Raw genomic sequence first — 22,770 nt, 5'->3', positions numbered from 1 at the left:
TCTCTGAAATAAGATCATCAAACAGGATAGTGTCCCTTTCTCGGTGGAAGGATGGGAGCCTAACGTTAGTAGGATCCTTCCTCCAGTTTGCAAAACTACCTGTTGCCATGCAGATACAAGTACACTTACTTTTCCTTTGGATAAAGCCAGTTAGCAAGCACAGATGGCTTGCGGGCCTCTGACACCAGCTCTTAAAAACTCTATTGCCTCTTGTTTCAGTGCAGTTGGGGTCCGACTCAGTTCTGCCCCTTCTTTTCCTATTTTAAGAGCTCTGAAGAAAGTCTTCCTTAACCTGTTTAACTTTGCCCAGTGCAATTTTTGCTTTGACAGGAGAGAGCAAAACTATGTGATACAGCTGGTCTATTTTCCCCTAAGCCAGACTTTCTCCTAGGTACCCTGTGTTCCCAAATATCACTTGAATTTTTTTTTTCAAGCAATCCGTCAATCTCAGCCCAGAAGATAGACCAAGTATTTTAAATGTCCCCCACTCTTTATAACAAGGAAGATTAGTAGAAGAAGAAAGGTCAGAAGCAATGGGTTTTTTTTTTATTTTGTCTTTCAATAAATGCATCTTTTTCTCTCTACTTTCAGTGTCCTTGGCTGCCAGATATCTGCTTGGTCCAGTGTGCGAGAGGGAACAGGGCAAACAGTACCAACTGCATCATCTTTGAAATCAACAAATTTTTGATCGGTCTGGAACTGGTGCAGGAACGGCAGCTCCAGCTGGAAACAAACATCCTGAAGGTGGAAGATGACACAAACTGTTCCCTGTCTTCAATTGAAGAAGACTTTCTCACCGCATCGGAGCACCTGGAGGAGGAAACTGAGGGGGAAGAATACAGGAATGGTGAGAAGTTCCCGAGAAAACACATGCGCATCCTGAAATTAGTCACCCTGGGAAAATGAGCACCATTCCAGGAGAGTTTCAGGCCACATCAGTTTGGCTGACACATCGCCATCATCACTTACTGAGTTTAGGGAGGGAAGGAGAGGATAAGGGAACACTAGTGAGGATGCTGACTAATGCACTCAGATCTAATGGTTGGGTGACTCCGTCTTCCTGAAGATGCCTTGGGGATGCTGAGGACATCCTCCCACCCGCCAGGAGACAAAGACTATCACAGGGAGGAAAGTTAGCTGCCCGAAGACTTCCATAAAGCTACCTATTAAAGTTGAGCCCACTTAAACTGGCCTGAATCCTAGCACCGCCTCTTTGAGGCTGTGAAGCCTGAGCTGATTACCTAGTCCTTTGGAGCCCCAGTTTCTTTATCCATTACTTGGGAGGACAATAGTGCCTCTGACACTGTTATAGTTACTCTATGTAGCTACATATATTTATGATACTTGCCTGTAATTATGGGAAGGACAGAAGGAAGTAACCCGGGAGAGTACTTAGCACTCATTTATTCATGGTTTTGATTGACTGATCAATACAGTCCAGTCCACAAGGTGTTCCTCTTCCCCACCCTTAGCCACCGAAGAAGGGATATCCCAGATGCTGTTGACACTCTCTGGGACAAGTCCTACCCAAACTTGAGAGCGGATGTTTGCAACAAGGCTTGCTATGGAGGTTGCTGTAGACATCCTTCCTCCTCCTTCTGTATGCACTGGGAAGCTCTAAAATGCAACTGTTTGGGGTCCTTTTCCGGTGGAGAAAGGTGACCAGCACTTGTCTCCCCACTGCCTTCTTCTCCCACTCTAGCCCTTACATTCATATCCCACGTTGGGAGCCATTTTGTCGAGCGGGGCTCCATACCTAAACTCAGAAACCTTTGCAGATGCATTTGTCTTGAAGGAACACTCTAAATGTTGTTTTTGGGGGGCGGAAGGCAAGGGGGAAACTGATGCTTTAAGGCATTTTTAGAAAGTGGTTGTTATTTTGGACTCGTGAGATCCTGCCATCCAAAAAGTAATAGTGGGCCCTCGTTTTGTCTTCACCAGGTTATGAAAATATAAATGCCTCCACTCATGTTTTGGAAAGTAAAAAACCAAAGGAAGTCACTCAGGAGGAATGGAATGACAACAAGAAAAAGTTGCTTTATCCTTCGGAAGACAAATGCATTGGCAGATCTCATACCACGTTGATTAAAGCAGAAGGATCTCTGGAAAAAGTAGAAGGCACCATTTTACAGAGCCTCGATTCATCAGCCGAGCCATCAGAGTGGACAGGCGAAGCTGTGCAGAATGAGAAGCCAGCCAGAAATTACTGTTACTCAGAAAGTTTTAAAGGGCATGTGGAAAAGTCACAGGCACCATATATTCCAGGGGATGTTCATTTCCCTGGGATGGTTAGGAAAGGTGGGCCTTCCGTGCACGGTACCCTCACTGAGCATGGCAGCAGCTTAGACCCAGGGGACCCTGAAGACGGCACAAACTCTCTTCCTCCCCACCAAGATGGAGAAGTCACCGCTGGGGAGTATGCCACAAATTTAGCAGAATCCGTGCTACAGGATGCGTTTATTCGGTTATCTCAGTCGCAGCCTACGCCACCCCAGGAATCTGCAGTCGGTGTTTCTGTAGGGAGCGGTCTGCTACCCAGTGGCTGTTCCACAAAAGGTATGGTGGTCCCGCGGTCATGGAATGAGCTCCCCAAAATCGTCATCGTTCAGAGTCCAGATGGCAGCGATGCTGCCCCTGAGGCAGGCATCTCCTCGTGGCCTGAGATGGAAGTCTCTGTTGAAACCTCAGGGGTCCTCTCTGGAGAGAACTCCGGCAGACACCCTCAGAGCGCTCTGGAAGTTGCGTTAGCTTGCGCGGCCACTGTGATTGGAACTATTTCCAGTCCACAGGCCACAGAGAGACTTAAAATGGAGCAAGAATCTTTGGTTTCACCCCGTCCACTGGGAGGTGACCACCTGCAAAGTCAAATATCCCAAGTCCTCAAGGAACCTTCTGTCAGCGAATACTCCTTTCCATCTGCCTTGTGTGGCATGACCCAGGTGGCAAGCGCCATTGCTGTTTGTGGCCTCGGCGAATCGGAAGAGGCGAAGGCTCCGAGTGGCCTCTCGTGTGCAGCTGAGGCTCATGCAGCAGTCCCCCCACTCTGCGGTTTGGCGACAGGGAGCAGCATGGAGCTGGGAAGCGAGGCCATCGCACAGGTATTACTCCAGGAGGCTGCGCTGGTTTTAACAAGGCCCGACCCCCACAGCAGCATTGGAGACCTCATGGAATCAGTGAGCAGGAGAATCCTAGAAACGGCTTCAAAGCCTCAGACCCTGTATTCAGAAAACGTCCTCAGGAATGAGCTGGCACAGACCCTCTCCAATGTTATTCTGGAGCATTCCATTGATGAAGCTCTCCAGAGAAACAGAACAATTGATCCCAATGTTAGCAGACATTCATCTGAGACTCTTGAGACCTTGATGGAAAGTACAAACCAACTGCTCTTCAGCGTGATATGCTTCACATTCAAGAAGATGAGGCATTTTGTACAGCTTGGTGAATGGCCCACTGTCCTTGCTAATGAGACCATCAGATGGAGGGGAACGGACTTAGGCTGCCAGCCACCTGATCAGGCTGCTAGTCTAGCGTGGACAAGAGCCACCGAACATTCCAGCGGCCAGCCACTTGGTGGCAATCCACAGAGTACCAGTCTTGTTACCAATGATCTTCTAGATGACATTTATCTGAAGCAAGATAAGAGGGGCCCAGCAAAGCCAGGCCTCTTCAAGAATCCCACGCTGCAATCTGAATTGCCCTGTAGTCCCAGGGGGCCAGATTCTTCACCTGCTAAAACACCCCCCAAGGAAATAAATCTAAAAGTAACAGTGGGAGAAGATCCAGACAAGCCTCATCAGACACCCAGTTACAATGAGAATGAGTTCAGAACCTCTTCAGAGAGAGAGAGGACGCTGACAGTGGGCAAGTACAGCAGAGGTTCCCAGGATGCCAAGGACAGTGTCAGTATAAACGCCCAGGAGAAGTATAATCATACCTCACGTCTGAACAGTGAAATTCAAGTTAACCTGTCTTTGTTAGGGAATGACTTCCCCCTTCCTGCTCAATCCGCGCTACAGGCAAAACATGCAGACCTATACTGCATTACAGACTTTGCGGAAGAATTAGCAGAGATGATTGTCTCCATGGCAACCGAAATCGCAGCAATTTGCCTTGACAACTCCAATGGAAAACAACCCTGGTTTTGTGCATGGAAAAGAGGGAATGAGTTTCTGGTTACCCCGAACGTATCCTGCAGATCCTTGAAGAGGAAGAAGGAAAGCCAGACCAGCGGGGCCACAGTGAGGAAGCACAAACCACCACGGCTCAGCGAGATCAAGAGGAAAACAGATGAGCACCCGGAGCTTAAAGAGAAGCTGATGAACAGGGTGGTGGACGAGTCCGTGAACCTCGAGGACATCCCGGATTCGGTCAGTGTTTTTGCAGACGAAGTGGCAGCCAAGATCATGAACCTAACAGAGTTCTCTGTGGTGGACGGCGTCTGGCAAGCCCAGAGCTATCCCCGGAACCGGTTACTCAGTGGAGACAGGTGGAACCGGCTGCAGGCTTCCAGCTGTGAAAGCATTCCAGAGGAGGACTCCAACGCCAGGGCCTACGTAAATAGCCTGGGTTTCATGAGTACCCTAAGTCAGCCAGTTAGCAGGGCCAGCTCTGTCTCCAAGCAGTCCAGCTGCGAGAGCATCACTGAGGAGTTTTCCAGGTTCATGGTGAACCAGATGGAAAATGAAGGAAGAGGGTTTGAGTTATTGCTGGATTACTATGCAGGCAAGAATGCCAGCAGCATCCTGAATTCAGCCGTGCAACAGGCGTGCCGTAAAAATGAGCACCTCAGCGTGAGGCCAAGCTGTCCCTCTAAGCAGTCCAGCACCGAGAGCATAACAGAGGAATTCTACAGGTACATGCTGAGGGACATCGAAAGAGAAAACAAGGACAGCACGTCCTCCAGACGAAGCAGCCAGGATTGGACAGTTGGCCTACTGTCACCTTCTCTGCGATCCCCCTTGTGTTACAGACAGTCATCCATGCCAGATAGCAGACCCCTGGGTGCCAGGCTAATGGTGAACGCGCCCATCAAAGCCAGCTCCTTAGATGGCTTTACTCAAAACAGCCAGCAAGATTTCCTAAGTGTACATCCGGTCAGTAGCACTTCCTCATCCGGTCTCTGCAAATCTGACTCTTGCTTGTATCGGAGAGGTGGAACCGACCAGATCACCAACATGTTAATTCACGAGACGTGGGCAAACTCCATCAAGGCCCTCATGCGAAAGAACAAAATTATAGCGGATGATGCTGAGGCAGCTGAGCCTGTTCCCGGTGGCTCTCCCAGGCAAACGGAGAGATGTGCAAACAGATCATCTTCGAGCAGGGCGCAAAGTGGGCCCGCTCTTCTGGCGCAGGAGTCCATCGATGACCCGAGGAAAGACTCCATTACCGAAAGCAAGCATCCCCCAGTGTCGGCTCGGAGCAAAGCTTTTCCTCTTACAAACCACAACGGTTTAGCTTCTAAAAAGGAAACGTCTTCATGCCATGGGTCTGTCCCTGTAAGCCACAGCAGGCGGTCCCTGTGCGCCAGGGATGTACCTTTAATTCAAATTGAAACAGATCAGAGAGAAGAGTGTGTTGGAGAACCTGAACACTTCTCTTCCAAAAGCAGCCCCCTAGAGGAAGCAGAGGAGCATTTGAAAGATGGAAAAGTCCCCCATGTGGCGAGGGATGGAGACACTGCCGAGAGTGCCTGCCAAAACCCCAGGTGAGTGAATGACCTCTTAGACTAGATAGGGTGCACGGACTGGACTTTGCATCTCCCTTAGTATTTAGTCTAAATCGGAGGGACTTTATTGATGCAGGAACTGAATTCTGAGACAACAAGTGACCTCTCTGGGTTAATATGCACTTATAATAGAAATTTGGAGGTAATTAAAAAAAAAATTTTTTTTAATGTTTGTTTAGTTTTGAGAGAGAGAGAGAGAGAGGGACTCTGAGTGGGTGAGGAGCAGAGAGAGAGGGAGACACAGAATCGGAAGCAGGCTTCAGGCTCCGAGCTGTCAGCACAGAGCCTGACACGGGGCTTAAACTGACCAGCTGTGAGATCGTGACCTGAGCCGAAGTCGGACGCTTAACTGACTGAGCCACGCAGGCGACCCTGGAAGTAATTTTTTTTAAACTTCAAAAACAAATTGAATTCATCTATATAATAGGAGAATGAAAGTTTCGTTTTCCACATTAAAATTAATCTCCCATACTGTTACCTTTTAAAATTCAGTCATAAAAATTTTCAAACAAAAAAGAAAGTTACGTCAACTTATCCACTTGAAAAAAGTTAAATTTAAATACGTTTGAATATTAGAATCTGACATTAAACATTTTAGTATCATTTTTCTCTACCGTCTCTCCTTTCAAGTTTCTCTATTTTGTTTTGTTCTAAAGATCTTTGCAAGGACATCTTGTCCCACAAATACTAGACCTTTAGATGCATGGTATAATCATGGCAGTTTAAGTGCAAGGCAACATTGGAGTTTTGTTATTTCAGTAGTTCTTTTCTAGAAGATTGTAATGTAAGTGGCAATGCATTTTGAATTTGAGACAAAGGAATTCTTTTTTTCCAAGTGCTTAAGGAAGAGTCAATCCTCTTACAATTCCCAGTTTTTGTAGAAAATTCATAACTATTCTTGAATATGGGACCATTGTATCATTTAAACAAATTATTATTGAAGTTTAGTTGACCTACAATATTATATTAATTTCAGGTGTGCAACACAGTTCAGCTACACATTACTCAGTGTTCGCCACAAGTGTGGTCACCCTCTGTCACCATACGTCACAATTACACTATTATTGACAATAATCCCTATGCTGTAGTTTTCATCTCCATGACTTATGTATTTAATACCGTTGCTTCATTTTAAAATGTTTTTCTGTCTCTAAAGTTAAATAAGACAGAAAAAAAAACAAATTAAGCTGAGTAGCCTTGGAAAACGTAAGTTAGAGAAATAGCCTACGTCTTTTCAGAGACCTATGCCTATTGTACAAAGAGCCTAGTATTTTAAAATGTTTAGGTGCAATAAACAAGTTGAACACAGCTTTCATCAAATTTCAGCTGCTCTGGAAAATCCCTAATACTTTCCCTCCACCAGGGAAGCAGAAGGGATCCGTCCTCAGGTGCCGGGACTCCCTATGATTATGGCATCATTACAAGGTGTAGGTGATGGTGGTCAAGGTGCACCTATTTCCTTCTTAGCCTCTTAGTGCTGAGAACTTAACTTTCCAATTGAATAAAATCCTAGGAAAATTCAAGAGAAGGAAAGCATGAAAACCCACAAGCAAAAGAGTGTAGGTTCAGCGAAATGAAATACAGACCAAGCGGACCAAAACAAGTTCATATATATCAGTAATTCTCCAGCTCTAGACAATACTTACCAAAGTCTTATAGGAGTACCCTACCTCACTTTAGATCAAAGAGTTGAAGAAACAAAAGGGCCAATGTGTAATTCTTTAGAATTCCCTTAAGGTGAGATATACGAACATGGAAAAGTCTTATTTTAGATTCCACGTGTCTGACTTTGAATCTTCTTCGCCATCGTCATAAACCAGCTGCAATTTTTAGCTGAAGAAAGTTGCCTAGTGAGGAAACATTTGTGAACTAGTAGTTCAACAAGATGCATGGTTTCAGGCTCAAACCAAATAGTGATTGTCAATGAAGTTAAGTAACATTCATTATACATTGTTGAGTGAAAGGTCACTAACCTTATGCTTAAAAGAGGTACAACCTGGGAACTTTCAAACTATTTGGGAAATATGTATGAATAAGGCCTCCAACTGATTTAGGTTTGGATTCCATATAATGACTCAAGCACATATTCTCTCAACTCATGGTATGGATTTCTGATTTGGTTTTCCAAGAACAAAAGAAACGAAAATGTAGAGCCATCATCCTTAGAAATTCAGGAGCTGAATCTGCTTCCAAAACGTAAGGACGTCGAATATATTTTTCTTTGTGAAGCAATATGAAGAATTGTTATAGAACATGAACTCTACTGACTAACCTGGTAACAGTGTCACTTTGAGCAAGTTCCCTAATCTCTCTACGGCAGTTTAGGTGAGTAAGCTATAGGAATAAAGCTCTTAACTCAGTGCCTAACCCATTAGAAGTACTCAATAAACGTTCCCTTTATGGTTGTTGCTGTTCAGGGTTAGGGTGTATGATTGCCTTTATTTCAAGAGAATTTTTTTTTCCCACGAGAAACCTGTTGTGAACAGCGTGAACTTTTTGTTAAAGCAGAATTACTATGATTTACAAGGGGGGGAAATCGTTCTATTTGGATCACATTTTCTAAGCTCAGGGTTATTATTAGGGGATTTGATATGTCAAAATAGAGAACTGAACTCCCTGTGAAAGAGTTCCTACCTACACACAGAGGGAAGGACGTGACACAACACTTGATTCTGTCTGGTCATGGCGAGGTGTCATGTCCTAAAAATGTTTTTAGACTAGTTTCTGAAGGACATTTTCATAACTCTGCTAAAAATGTTACAAAGGCTCAACACACTAAAATGAAATTCACTTTCTTACTTTTTTATTTGAAAAAACAGAGTAACAGTTTCGGAATTCATTATGGAAGCCATGTCCAAATGAAAATACTTGTTGGGTTTGAAGCTGTCACATTTGTCCAGATACCTGAATAGTCCCTCAGTCAAAAATAAAGTAAATAATTTAGGACAGCCCGATTCTTGATTTCTGGGAAAATGGTATTTTACTGGTGGGCAGCGATGTCTTCTTAATTCAGATGCCCCCTCTGAGGTTATTGAAGAGCAATGATCTAACTTTTCAATAATTTGGGATCACAAGGCAGAAACACCAAGCTAAGAATCCCGAGCATTCACATGTTGCCTTCGTTGGCATAATCTGATGTTTTCAGGAATATATTTTGTGTTGTGTTTTTATTTACATAGGCTTCAAGAAAACAGTTATTCATCCACCAAGCATGTACATGCACATTCTGTGGCACACGCTGCCCCTGGGGCAAAACACACAGTAGAAAGTAGAGGTTTAGTACCTGCTGTCATGGGTCCTACACACCAGTGGGAGAGACAGGAAACATGCGTGGAAAGAACCCTTTGGCAAAAGATCATTACGGCATGTTATGAGAGAAAAATAAAGAGAGTAATGTGACAGAGAGCAACTGGTTGGGTGAAGTGGTTACTTAAGATAGAATGTGGGCATTTGGATGAGACCTAGGGGAAGACGGAGCCAGCCATGCGAAGAATTGAAGGGGAAGATGTGCATTTGCATTTCAAACAGCACTGGTGTTCTAGCTAGTCTAAAAAAAATCCTCCCACAGACCACCTTAAAGTCCTAGATTAAATATGATAAATATCCTTTTGAATACAGGGCTGACCTTAACAGTGTTACCAATAATGATGACAATCTCAGAGGCAGAAAATGAAAGGATTTGGAAACAAAAGTCATAGACTAAAGTTAGGTCTGTGCTTGCTCTTACTAGTCTCCCTAATCTACCAGTTCATTTCCTAAAAGCTAGAGAAAACCAGGAAATAATACTGTGGGTCCATGAATGATGAAGACTTAGAAATGACACCAGCCTCCATATCCTGAAGGGTTATGTCCTCAGAAAAAAAAGTACAAACTTAGGAAAAAAGTTCACTCACCAGAAAAGGAGTAAAGAAGAAGATGTATCTTTTAGGGTTAGGGCTCTAGGTAGAAAGGGGAAAATCCCCTAAGTATGTATAACCACAGCTTCCCTAATGCATATTTGAGGTTCTAACTTACACTATCTCTGGTTCAGAAAACCCTAAGTTGCAAATGGCAAATGGCAAGATTTCATTCTTTTTCATTGCAGAGTAATACTATATATATATATATATATATATATATATATATATACCACATCTTCTTTCTCCATTCATCCATCGATGGACATTTGGGCTCTTTCCATACTTTGCTATTGTTGATAGTGCTGCTATAAACATAGGGGCGCAGGTGTCCCTTCGAAACAGCACACCTGTATCCCTCAGATAAATGCCTAGTAGTGCAATTGCTGGGTCGTAGGGTAGTTGTATTTTTAGTTTTTTGAGGAACGTCCATACTGTTTTCCAGAGTGGCTGCACCAGTTTGCATTCCCACCAACAATGCAAAAGAGATCCTCTTTCTCCGCATCCTCCCAAACATAAGGGAAAGGAAACAAAAATAATATAAAAACAGGCAGGGGGCCAAAACCGAAGAGACTCATAAATATGGAGAACAAACTGAGGGTTACGGGAGGGGTTGTGGGAGGGGGGATGGGATAAATGGGTAAGGGGCACTAAGGAATCTGTTCCTGAAATCATTGTTGCACTATATGCTAACTAATTTGGATGTAAATTTAAAAAAATAAAATTTGAATAAATAAATATGATATAGCAAACTTCTAAAAAGAAAGAAAGAAAGAAAAAAAAAAAAGAAAACCCTAAGTTGGTAAATTACCTTAAAGCAATCTCAGGTTAATAACATGATGAGACCTTGGTGGAAGAAACAATAAATCTCTGGGTATTTTAGCCCAAGTCTCAAAGGACTTCAATAGATAAAGCCCCATTAAATAAGCATTCAAAAACTCAGATTACAAGATACACAAGGAATCAAAGCACCGTAAACAACACCTAGTACAAACATCAAACAGTAGCATTAACCCTAATAAGGATTTCAGATATTAGAATTATTAGATACAGACTATAAAATAAATATACCTTAAATATTTAAAGAGGCATATAAACCAAGAGCAAGCATAAACTACAATTAAAATAGATGAAGTAGACTTGAAAATTAGTCAAATACTAAAGGAAGACAAATATAATTACTGAAATTATAGCCTTTGTTATGAAAAATTATTACTTAAAAAATAAGGTCATTGGAATAAAGACTTCAATGGCATACTTGCAGAGAGAACTACAGTAAAAGTAAGTGTAAAACAACTTTCGTTTCCACCCACAATGGAGTAACTAAAGCTAAATTTACCCTGCTTCTGTAAACAACTAGAAAAATGGGCAAAATATATGAAACAACTGTTGCTAGACATTGTACAATCAACAGCACTTTGAAAGTAGGGAAGGAAACATCGTGACCCCAGTAATTGCCCCAAATTTCTGCCTAGATTCCCTTTTTAGGCAACAGTGCAAAGAGGACAGCCTGAACAAAGCTCAGAAGACACTCTCAGTTAAGGAGTCAGAGATTAGAGGATGCCACACAGAGAAAGAATTCCAGAAGTCTGTAGAGGGATCCTCTTGAGCCTGTTGGTGAATGCTAAACCCTGCATGTATATGTGAAACCCATGAAGCCAAAGACCTGTGAGCTGAAGAATCCCACAAATTCACATGGGACTTGGAGAAGTTTATTTCCAACCAGCGGAGTAGAGAACCCATGTTAAACACATGCAGCATTTAGCAGAGACCCCCAAAAGTATCACGCTATAAAATTAAGGCTAACTTACCCCTAAAAAATAAAAGCTAATCTAAACTTGTTCTAATAAAACTTGTAACTCAACATTGAAAAGATCAAACTGAACTAAAACTAATTTAACCTAGAATGAGTCTAATGCCCTTCAGAGAAATACAACAAAATCCAGCACTCAACAGCATAAATTTACAGCATAATATCCAACTTTAAAAAAATGTTTCACATACAAAGAAGCAGAAATATGTCACCCATAACCCATAGGATAATCAGTCAGCATAAATATATCCAGGAACTACAGAGGTAATGGGATTAACAGACAAGGACTTTAAATAGCTATTACAAACATGTTCCAATATTTAAAGGTACACGTGAATCTATAATTGGGTGAAAGTTATAAATTCACAAATCAAGAAGTACAGTGAATCTTAAGCAGGATAAACAAAAACCCACATCAAGCACATCATGACCAAATTATTAGAAACCAACGACAAAGAAATAGTCCTAAAAGTAGCTCAGAGGGAAAAACAACTTACATACTGAGGAACACAAAAATTGCAGGTTCCTCATCAGAAAAAAGGAAATCTAAAAGATGAAGAATGACATCTTTCCTGTGCAGAAGGAAAAAAAACTGCCACCTTAGTGTTCTTCACCTCACAAAAAATAAAGGCTATCCATGGATAAGAAGACTCAATATTGTCAAGATATCAGTTCTTCCTAACTTGATTTATAAATTTAATGTAACCCCATTCAGAATCCCAGCTCATCATTTTGTGGATATCAACAAAATGATTCCAAAGTACATATAGACAGGCAAAATACCCAGAACAGTCAAGACAATATTTAAGAAGAAGAACAAAGTCAGGCTGCCATCACCTGGCTTCAAGACTTACTGTGAAGCTGCGGTTATCAACACAGTGTAACATTGGCAAGAGAATAAACAAATGGATCAATGGAACAGAATAGAAATGCCAGAAATAGATACACACAAAATATAGTTAACTGATTTTTGGTAAAGGATCAAAGGCAAAACAGTGGGAAAAGTGGAGTCTTTTCAACTCAATACTCACCTGCCAAAAGAGAGTCTAGAAACAAAACTTACACCCTTCACAAAAATTAACCCAAAATGGACCATGGATCTAAATGTAAAATTTAATAAAACTATGAAACTCTGAGACAATGACATAGTAGAACATTTAGGTGGCTTTGGGTTTGGCAACGACTTTTTAGATAGAATATCAAAGACGTGATTCATGAAAAAACTAAGTGATAAACTGGACTTCATTAAAATTAAAAACTGGCGCAGTCGGTTAAGCATCCGACTTCAGCCAGGTCACGATCTCGCGGTCCGGGAGTTCGAGCCCCGCGTCAGGCTCTGGGCTGATGGCTCGGAGCCTGGAGCCTGTTTCCGATTCTGTGTCTCCCTCTCTCTCTGCCCCTCCCCCGTTCATGCTCTGTCTCTCTCTGTCCCAAAAATAAATAAATGTTGAAAAAAAAATAATTAAAAACTTTGGCTGTGTGAAAGGCGCTTGTCAAGAGGACCAGAAGACAAGCTGAACACTGTGATAAAATATTCCCAAAGACATACCTGATAAAGGACTGTTATCCAAAATATATAAAACTCAATAATAAGAAAGCAAACGACTCGATTTTGAAAGTGGCCAAAAGACTTCAACAGACGCCTTATCAAAGAAGATATACAGAAGGCAAATAAGCATGTGAAAAGATGGTTAATATCATATGTTATTAGGCAAATGTCAAATGAAAACAACCAATGTGTTGTTTGTGTCTCAAGCAACACAAAATGCTGAGAAAGATGTACAACAACAAGACTTCGTATTTATTTCTGGTAGGAATGCAGAAATGGCACAACGACTTTCAAAGACACTTTGGGAGCTTCTTACAAAAGTGAGCATACACTTACCATATGATCCCACAGTCACGCCCCTTGGTATTCACCAAAAGGAGTTGAAAATTTATGTCTACACAAACACCCGCACATAAGATTTTACAGCAGCTTTACTTATAATTGACAAAACTTGGAAACAACCAAGATTTCCTTTAGCAGGTTAATGGATCAATAAGTTCTGGTACATCCAGACAATGGAAGGTTTATTCAGCACAAAAAAATAAATGAGCTATGAAGCCATGAGAAAACATGGAGGAAACTTAAATGCATATTAAGTGAAAGAACCCAATCTAAAAGGCTACATACTGTATGATTCCAACCCTCCGACATTCTGGGAAAAGGCAGTAAAAAGCTCAGTGGTTGCCAGATGTTAGGAGGGAAGAAGGGATGACAAGATGGAATCCAGAGGGTTTTTAGAACAATAAAACCATTCTGCGTGATACTATAACAGTGGATACATGTCATTATACATTTGTCCAAACCCATAAAGTGTACAACACGGAAGTGAACCCATGTAAGCTATGGATTTGGGGTGATAATGATGCGTCAATATAGGGTCACTGATCGTAACAAATGTATCATTCTGGTGCGAGATGTTGACAGTGGAGAAGGCTGTGGTGTGCAGGGGCTGGGCACATGGGAACTCTCTGTTCTCTCCACTTAGTTTTACTGTGAACCCAAAGCTTCTCTGAAAAAATAAAGCCTTTTTTTTTTTTAGAATAAGGGCTAAAGAGTAACTTTTTATGCAAGCAGAATCTTAGAGAACATGTGCTAGGAGATCTATACAAAAGGAAATGCTAATAATGGAAGTCATTAGGCTAAAGAAAAACGATACTGATGGAAACTTGGACTACACAACTATGAAGTAGGTAGGTAAATATAAAACACCTTTTCTACTTTAAAGTTTCTTTAAAATATAATTGCTTACAATGAAAAAAAATATTTTATGACACGTAGAACTAAAATATATGTCGGTTATGACACAAAGGGTGGGAGGAGGAAATGGAAATATACTTTCCTAAGAATCTTCCGTTCTGTGTGACTTTGTGTAATGTAATCTGAAGTTGGACTGTGATAAATTGGATGGATACTGTATACCTTGGGATAACTACTAAAAACATAAAACAAAGAGCTATGTTAATAAACCAATAGTGGAGATACAATGGAATGCTAAAAAGTGTTCAGTTAATCCCAGAGAAATGCAGGAGAAGAGGAGAACAGAAACAAAGTACAGATGAGAGTAATAGAAAACAATGATCAAGATGATATATTTAAACCCAGTCAGGGGCACCTGGGTGGCTCGGTCCGTTGAGTGTCCGGCTTTGGCTCAGGTCATGGTCTCGCAGTTTGTGAGTTCAAGCCCCGCGTCGGGCTCTGTGCTGACAGCTCAGAGCCTGGAGCCTGCTTCAGATTCTCTGTCTCCCTCTCTCTCTGTCTCTCCCCTTACTCACACTCTATTTCTCTCTGTCTCTCAAAAATGAATAAACGTTAAAAAAATAAAATAAACCCAGTCATATTGATAATTGCATTAATTCTCAATGGTCTAAATACTTCCATTAAAAAGACATTTCCTCAGACTGAATATAAAAGTGAAACCCTACTATAACTGTCTGTAAGAAATGTATTTCAAACATAAAGACATAAATAGGTAATAAGTAAAAGAATGGGAAAAGAAATATAAGAAATATGAAGTAGGCATATTAATAGCAGACTGGGTAGACTTCAGGCAAGAAATTTTATCAGGGATAAAGAGGGATATTTTATAATGATAGAGAGCCCAATCCATCAAGAAGATGGTAATTATAAATATGTAATCACCTAAATAACAAAATGCAAACTACATGAAACAAAATCTGATAGAGCTGGAGGGTGAAATAGACAAATCTACAATCAGGATTGGAAATCTCACACCCTTCTCTCAGGAACTGATACAATAGTAGACATAAAATCGATAACGATATACAAGATTTGAACAACCTTCTCTATCAAGTTGACCTAATTAACACTAATTAAACACTCCAACAACAGCAGAATACACTTTTTGTTTTTTAATTTACATCCAAATGAGTTAGCATGTAGTGCAACAATGATTTCAGGAGTAGATTCCTTAATGCCCCTTACCCATTTATCCCATCCCCCCTCCCACAACTCCTCCAGGAACCCTCTGTTTGTTCTCCATATTTAAGAGTCTCTTCTGTTTTGTCCCCCTCCCTGTTTTTATATTATTTTTGCTTCCCTTCCCTTATGTTCATCTATTCTGAGAATACACTTTTTTTTTCCAAGTGTACTTGAAACATTAACCTGAGTGGACCACAAAGCCATAAAGTAACTCCTAGGGACACCTGAGTGGCTCTGTCGGTTAGGTGTCCGACTTCGGCTCAGGTCATGATCTCATAGTTCATGAGTTCAAGCCTCATATCAGGGACTGTGCTGACAGCTCAGAGCCTGGAACCTGCTTCAGATTCTCTGTCTCCCTCTCTCTCTGCCCTTCTGCTGCTCGTGCTTTGTCTCTCTCTGTCTCTCAAAAATAAATAAATGTTAAACATTTTTTTAAAGTCTTAATAAATTTTTTTAAAATGGAAGAACTACATAGACTTTTCTGCAGTCAGTATACTGTTTTGAATATTACAGGGTATGTTCTGTGATCACAGTGAAATTAAATAAAATCAATAACAAAAAAAATAAATCTAGGAAATCCCCCCCAAATATTTGGAAATTATCAACACACTTCTAAATTATCCATTGGTTTAAAGATTGGTGACTAAGGACATTTTTATGCTTTAAAGTTAAAATGAAATATTTAAAATGTAGATGCTTGATTGTCATGATTTCCCCCTTCAATGAACTTTTTATAACTAAACAATGACATGACCCATTGGAAAGAGAGCTTGTAAATATAGTTCCATGTTTATTGTTACCTTCTACCTATGGCAAGTGATTTCTATTTTCTATTTACAGTGATGACTCAAAATTTCTTTTTAAAATAAACATTTAGGTTTAAAATAAACATTTTAGATTACATAAACTGGTTGCTTACAATTTTTATTATTAATATAATACAGGGGGGAATGCAGGCCTGGCAAAAATCGTGCACCACAGTACAATCAGGTATGACAGTAGTTCACTAGTAAATTAAGCTGGAGGAACATTCGGCTCGATGATTTCTGAGGTCCTTGCTAACTCAGAAATTCTACAGTTGAATTTCATAGCATATTACAACCGGTCCTCTAAAGCTCTATGTGTGAATATAAAATCAGAAGTGGGGGAAAGGCCATATACATACATCTGCATAACACATCTGTGCATTATTCACAAATAAATGAGCAAAGCTGTATATTCCTCTCGAAAGAAAATGAAAACCGGTGTTTTAGATAATCGTTATTCATTTCGACTTCCCAGTTATGTGACACAGAATATAAGATTTACTGTAAATAGAGCATGAAATTAGATAAAATAAAATATGCTGACAGACTCATTTTTAACCTGGAATGTTCACTGTCAATCACTGAGATTTAGCTTCTGCTTTAGTAAGAAATATCCTGGAATGAATTCTTCTAATAATGCAAGGTCCTAACTTAGTAAACAGTCTCGGAAGTTTCATGTTAAATGAGCAAACAGATGGTTTTAGAAGCGTCTCCTTTGTGCTCTGTACCTGGCTTATTTACCCCCCTTTTGGGGGAATAGTTAGCTTCAATAGACTTTTCTTTCATTTGAATTTAATTAAATTCATCAAATGTTTTTTGGGTGCAGCCACTGTCTCACTTTCTCCCTGTTCAGTTTGGAAAAATCTCGACATGTTAGAAAGGAAAACCTTTTTGCAGCAACTGTTAGTAGCACAGCATGTGAGAAAGAGCCACACCTTAAGGCTGTAACTATCCAGAATGCTGTGGGGAGGAATCTTAGAGGCAAGGATCCAGAGCTTTTGTGACATTTTCTAGGTCACAAGTTCATATATCAACTAAGGAGATTTTTCTTAAATTTTTTTTTCAACGTTTTTATTTATTTTTGGGACAGAGAGAGACAGAGCATGAACGGGGGAGGGGCAGAGAGAGAGGGAGACACAGAATCGGAAACAGGCTCCAGGCTCTGAGCCATCAGCCCAGAGCCCGACGTGGGGCTCGAACTCCCGGACCGCGAGATCGTGACCTGGCTGAAGTCGGACGCTTAACCGACTGCGCCACCCAGGCGCCCCAGGAGATTTTTAATTAAACCCCAGAATTTATATATTTGAAGTCCTACTCTCTACATCAGAACTCTTTTTTAAGAAACTAAAATGCATCCATTTTTGGAGAAAGGATAATGGTACGAATCCTGAGATTGAAGAGAACTACCTAGGCTTTTCTGCAGCCCAGGGTACTGTTCTGAATGAAAGAGACGAAGTGTCTTGGGTTGCATCTCCTGGGAGCAGACCTTAAGAGGGGGAGTTTCGGGCAGATAATCTGTTAGGGAGTGCCCTCCAGAGATAGGTGTGCATACATCTGTAGGGAGGTAGGAAAGGTAAGATTGCACAGAGAGAAGATGCCCCCAAATGTGTTTGCAACGGACGCTTCAGCACGTCCTGCCGGAAATGCCGCAGGTGGAAGGATCCGTCTCTTTGGTGCCAGGGGAGACAACGAGAGGCCTTTCGTGTCATTGTATCAGCTGGTTGTTTGGATGTTCGCTGAGGGAGGGTACAACCTTGGCAAGGTAATTGTCCGCCCCATGGTAATTCCCAGTGTGCTGGCAACAGCCAGTATTGTCTACAGTCAGCGTGCAATGGCCTAGAAAAGCATTCCATATCCATGACACCAGCTGTATTCTTCCTTATCACCTGAGACATACACTCTTGCTTTTTGCCTGCAGTCTGTTGGTGTCCTTGTCTCCTGTGCTATTAGGTTTTGACGACTCTGTATGTAGTGTCAGGAGCATGTTCACAATTCTGTACATTTGGCTTTCCGAGCAAAGAGCACTGGCAATCAAAGAACGACTGGATGGTAGCCCTAAAGACAGAGACTTCTAGAGAGATGCAGAGATTTATATTTCTGGAGCTATTTGTTTACAATCCAGGGTGGTGAAGTAGAGACCATTTCGTCCTCTCTGCAGAGAACGTTTGGATTTGTTTATAAGGGATCTCTCTCTCTCCCTCTCTCTGTCTTTGTCTCTCTCTCTCTCTCTCCCCTTCTCTTTCTCCCTCCCTCTCTCCCTCTCGCTCTTTCTGTTTCACTTCCTCTCTCTCCCCGGTGAAGAGGAGGGGCAAATGTGTCAACAGCAATTCCTATATGAACTCCAAGCTTCATAATTTCGAGGTTTCCCTCCTGTGTTGCAAGCCTCACTACATGATTCTCCAGCATTGTTTTGTTTTTAGATTCCACATAAAAGTAAAGTCATATGATATTTGTCTTTCTCGGACTTATTTCACTCAACATAATACCATCTAGTTCCATCCATGTTATCACAAATGGCAAGATTTTGTTCTTTTTATGACCAAGTAATATTCCATTGTATATATTTACTACATATTCTTTGTTCGTCTCTTGCTGGACATTTATGTTGTTTTCATATCTTGGCTATTGTTAAGTAGTGCTACGAAAACATAGGGGTGCATTGGTCTTTTCAAATTAGTGTTTTCGGTTTGGGGGGATAAATTCTTAAAAGGGGAATTGCTGGATCGTATGGTTGGAAGTGGAGAGAAATGGTTGGGGCTCAACTGTTAGGAAGTTAGTACGATACAGTCCGGACGAGGAGGAACGGAACAAAGCCCACGAGTCTCAAAACGTGAGGTCTAATGTCTGGCACCCACTCTTTTTGCAACCTTGGACAAGTCATTTAACCTCACTGGGCTTCTGCATCCCAATCTACAGCAAATCTATGAGGTTCTTTCCAAATCTAACCTCTAACAATTCAGAACGACCTAAACTAAGATAATTTCATGAGCACAGAGAAGGCAAGATCAATGGAAATAGAAGCACATGGGAAGGGGATAGGAGGGTAATTAGCATTTGTTTTAGATATGTTGATTTCAAAATATTAATGAGACAGATCGGATGTTTCCAGGAGACCGGCTGAAAAAAAAGAGCCCCCAGAAGCAGGAAGAGGGGCCCTGGCCGGAGTTCAAGTTCAGAAGCTATTTTCAGAGGCAGGAGAGAGAGTAGAGGAAATTGTTCAGGACAGACTGGAAAGGAGGGCACTGAATCCATCATGGCTGTGATGGCGGCACTGAAAGGAAACCCAGGGAACCAGGCTCCGGGCAAGGTGTGACCAGAGAGGCAGAAAGTCATGGAGGCCGGGGAGGAAAGGCTGTAAGGAGAAAAGCCTGTCAGATCAAGGGTTAAAGGCTTTAGAGAGCTACCTGACCTAAAAAAGCACCCAGAAAGGCAATACTGATACACATCAGAGGTTTCAAAGGGAGAGGATGATACAGAAAGGGAAGCAGGAACACCCAGTGCTCATCCCAACAGGTACCCTCCTCATCTGACAATAAATTTCATATTTAAAAAAAATAATAAAAGCTTTAAAAAAAAGAGGGGAAAGAAAGGTAAGGTACAAATGCAAAATGTGTTCAGAGGCATTTAGAGACAAACCGACTTGGTAAACCTCCAGAACCGGGTGGGTGTTTTTCTCCCAGCATGGTCCACTTGCCACTTGCATTAAAATCACCTGCAGTGGTTGTTTAAAATGCAGGTTTCTTGCTCTCCTGGCAGAACCATTGGATCATAATCTCTGGGAGACGATGCTCTGGGTATCTTCATTTTAGATGCTACCGTCCCTCCTTTATTCTTCTGTAGGTAGCCCGGGGGGTTTCGACATGCTTTTGAAATGATTGGAGGGAGTCAGTAGAAGGAGATGAAATAAAGTGATGGGACAACTGAAGGAGTAATCTCGAAAAGGCAAAATGGGACGGAGAGTGCCAGGAGTAAGGGTCAGCCTAAAAGAAAGACTGCGCTTGTCTGCAACCGTATCTTCCTCACTGTGGCAGAGACTCGCGCCAGCTGAGCAGTCAGCAAGGTCTTCGTGAAAAGCTCTGTCTTGTGCCTCCGCTCTTGGTAATGATGCCTTGCCATCTACAGTGCCGGCCTTGAGGTAGCAGAGGCGGAGGTGTCCGCAGAAGGCAGAGCCCCCGATGAGTTTCCCAACCTTCCCAGCAGCAGTGGGGAGAGCACGGACAGCTGGTCCCAGCTCACCAACGAGGAGGACAATCCGCATGATACCAGTAGCTTTCTTCAGCTCAGCGAGCGATCCATGAGGTACCTGCTCTTGACTTGACTTCCCAGGGAAACAGGTCTCAACACAGATACTAGAAATGCTTCCTAAGTGGTTCTCTGCAAAGGGTCCCTAACAGGGCAAGAGAGAAAGCTCCCCGCTAGATCAAGGTGCCTGCCTGTCATGTTTTGGGCCAAGAGGTTTCTTAATATCCAGTTGTGCCTTTAATTACCTTGGCCAAGGTTAAGAGTCAGCTGTGTTTCTTTCTCTGCCAAGTCCCAGCTAGTGCAGTCAATGATAACGACTGAGAATTTTTAAATAAGGGCTGCTGTTACACCTGGTGTGTTTGATACTTTCTCTCTGGTTCATTTGTATTTCAGATGCAACCCAGACTGGGTTTACATGAGGCAAGTGTTTCCACATTGTGTTGTGTTGTTTGGCCTAATTGTTTCTCTCCCTTTCTCTCCCCTGACCTCTATATTGTTGTTCTGGGAAAGCAAGAAAGGAGTTAATGAAAGATCAGATTTGGAAAGACCCAAGCCCATCAAGAGACATAAACTGAACACTATCCCTCCGTGAGGTAGAAACGGAAAGAATCTCCACATTTCTGCCCTAAGTCTTATTTGATACTGGCCCAGTTCCACAGACTTTCCAGAAAGGCCAACGGGCAAATGGGACTCAGATGCATCTGGGTGTAATGGCTCCTTGGCAGTCTTATTTCTGGAAGTTCGGTCTGCTTAGACCCAGGAAATCTTAACATTGTCACACACTTTGTCTAAAATCCCCCCAAACTGGTGGGAAATATTACAATATAGAGATAGAGAGGAAAGAGAATTTCAACGTCTGGTCTTAGCAGAAGTTTACAGGGTTGATTACCTTGAGCGACGTGTTTGAGTCATCAGATTTCCATCAGTGAATATATCTGATGCTCCACAGGAAACCCAAAGCCGGAATTTGAAACTGGAGGAGTCTAGTGTGTTAGTCACGGTCCTCCCGAGGAAGACTGCCCCATTATATGACACACCAGCACTCACCCTTTGAAAACCTGACTTGGAAGAGATGTCACTGGGAAATAGTGGGAGTATGAGGAAACTCGGTGAGCTTGCTAAAATTGGATGCATTCCATTTTGCAAGTACAGACACAGCCCAAAAAAAAATTGGCTCAAGTCAACTGTGTTTCAGCAAATAAATTCCAAGCTAGTAACTAGACCATATGTTGATTGCGTAACCCATGAAAATGATACATCAGCTCTCCTACTCCTCGATACATAAGGTATCAGGTATTGCTTCCCAACGATTTTACAACAAAGGAGCTGATTAAACTTTGGCATTGCCCAATTTCATATTTGTAAGTTCTGCAGTGCCATAGTTAAACAATGATCCAGGCGCATATTCTGTGGAACGCCCCTCAGAAAAATTCCGTGACAGGCAAAGGGAGAACGCGTGTCCCCTGGTTTCTGTCAGAAGTCAACAAGCAGGCAGATGAACATTCTGGTACCTTCCCCAGCCAGCATTCTCAGAAGTATCTTGGTCTCCATGGGAACACCGAGGAGTCTCTTGCTGCCAGATAAACATCCTCACTACACCTAGAATGAGGAAAATAAAAGTCTGGAGGTTGTCACCCACTAGGTGTAGCCCATCAGGCATGACACCACTACAGAAATTCGAAGATGACGATGACGATGATGATGATTGGCCTGGGCCAAAAACGTCTTTTGTGTCGTTTCCCCCTAATCTGTCCAGAAAAAAATCTTAATGTAGGGGTCCCCCAACAATATTCTCCCGGGGACCAAAGAAGGACCTCTTAGAAAAAAATGGCGGAACGTCAGTGTCAGCGGTGTGGCCAGGTGGTGGAGACAGGCATTAATATGTAAACTTTTGCTTTGTCAGCAATGGCAACAGTAGTGCCACTAGCAGTCTTGGCACTGTGGACCTGGACATTTATCAGGAAAGCATGCCATCTTCTCCCATGATTAAGTAAGTAGCCACCGAGATGCAGTGATTGTGAGACCGCTACCCTAACTCCATCTGGCAATCCATTTTGGTCATTGAGATCGTGCCCAACCACTGAATCATCATGTCCACGCTGCTGTGGTTCCATGTCACTGGCCTAGAATAGAGCCTAGAGCCTAGAATAGTCTTACCCTACCACCACTGGTAGGACCACCACGGGTCCTACCCTGCCCTACCACTGTCTTCTGGATTTCAAATCTGTCCCCTCTGATAAAATCATTTCACAAAAAGCTTATCCGTACAATCAGAAAGAGATGTCATTTTACTTAAT

The 22,770-nt window shown here is 42.1% G+C and overlaps 1 protein-coding gene across 2 annotated transcripts in view; it reads left to right on the top strand.

The window, feature by feature from the left end:
• LOC122481871 (SPHK1 interactor, AKAP domain containing) overlaps positions 1-22,770 on the top strand; it is a 162,597-nt gene that overhangs the window by 128,713 nt on the left and 11,114 nt on the right. Inside the window, exons 6-9 of one of the 2 annotated variants that reach the window (XM_043578053.1) lie at positions 592-847; positions 1,942-5,707; positions 20,354-20,530; positions 22,377-22,463. In XM_043578053.1, coding sequence (XP_043433988.1) covers positions 592-847; positions 1,942-5,707; positions 20,354-20,530; positions 22,377-22,463 — 4,286 coding nt within the window. The remainder of the gene's footprint in view (positions 1-591; positions 848-1,941; positions 5,708-20,353; positions 20,531-22,376; positions 22,464-22,770) is intronic. The other variant, XM_043578054.1, reaches the window with a different exon arrangement.

The sequence above is a fragment of the Prionailurus bengalensis genome, chromosome C1 (genome assembly GCF_016509475.1).
Source record: "Prionailurus bengalensis isolate Pbe53 chromosome C1, Fcat_Pben_1.1_paternal_pri, whole genome shotgun sequence".
NCBI classification, from domain to species: Eukaryota; Metazoa; Chordata; class Mammalia; order Carnivora; family Felidae; genus Prionailurus; species Prionailurus bengalensis.
The sequence above is the reverse complement of the archived record's forward strand: the minus strand, read 5'-3'. Positions and strand labels throughout refer to the sequence as shown.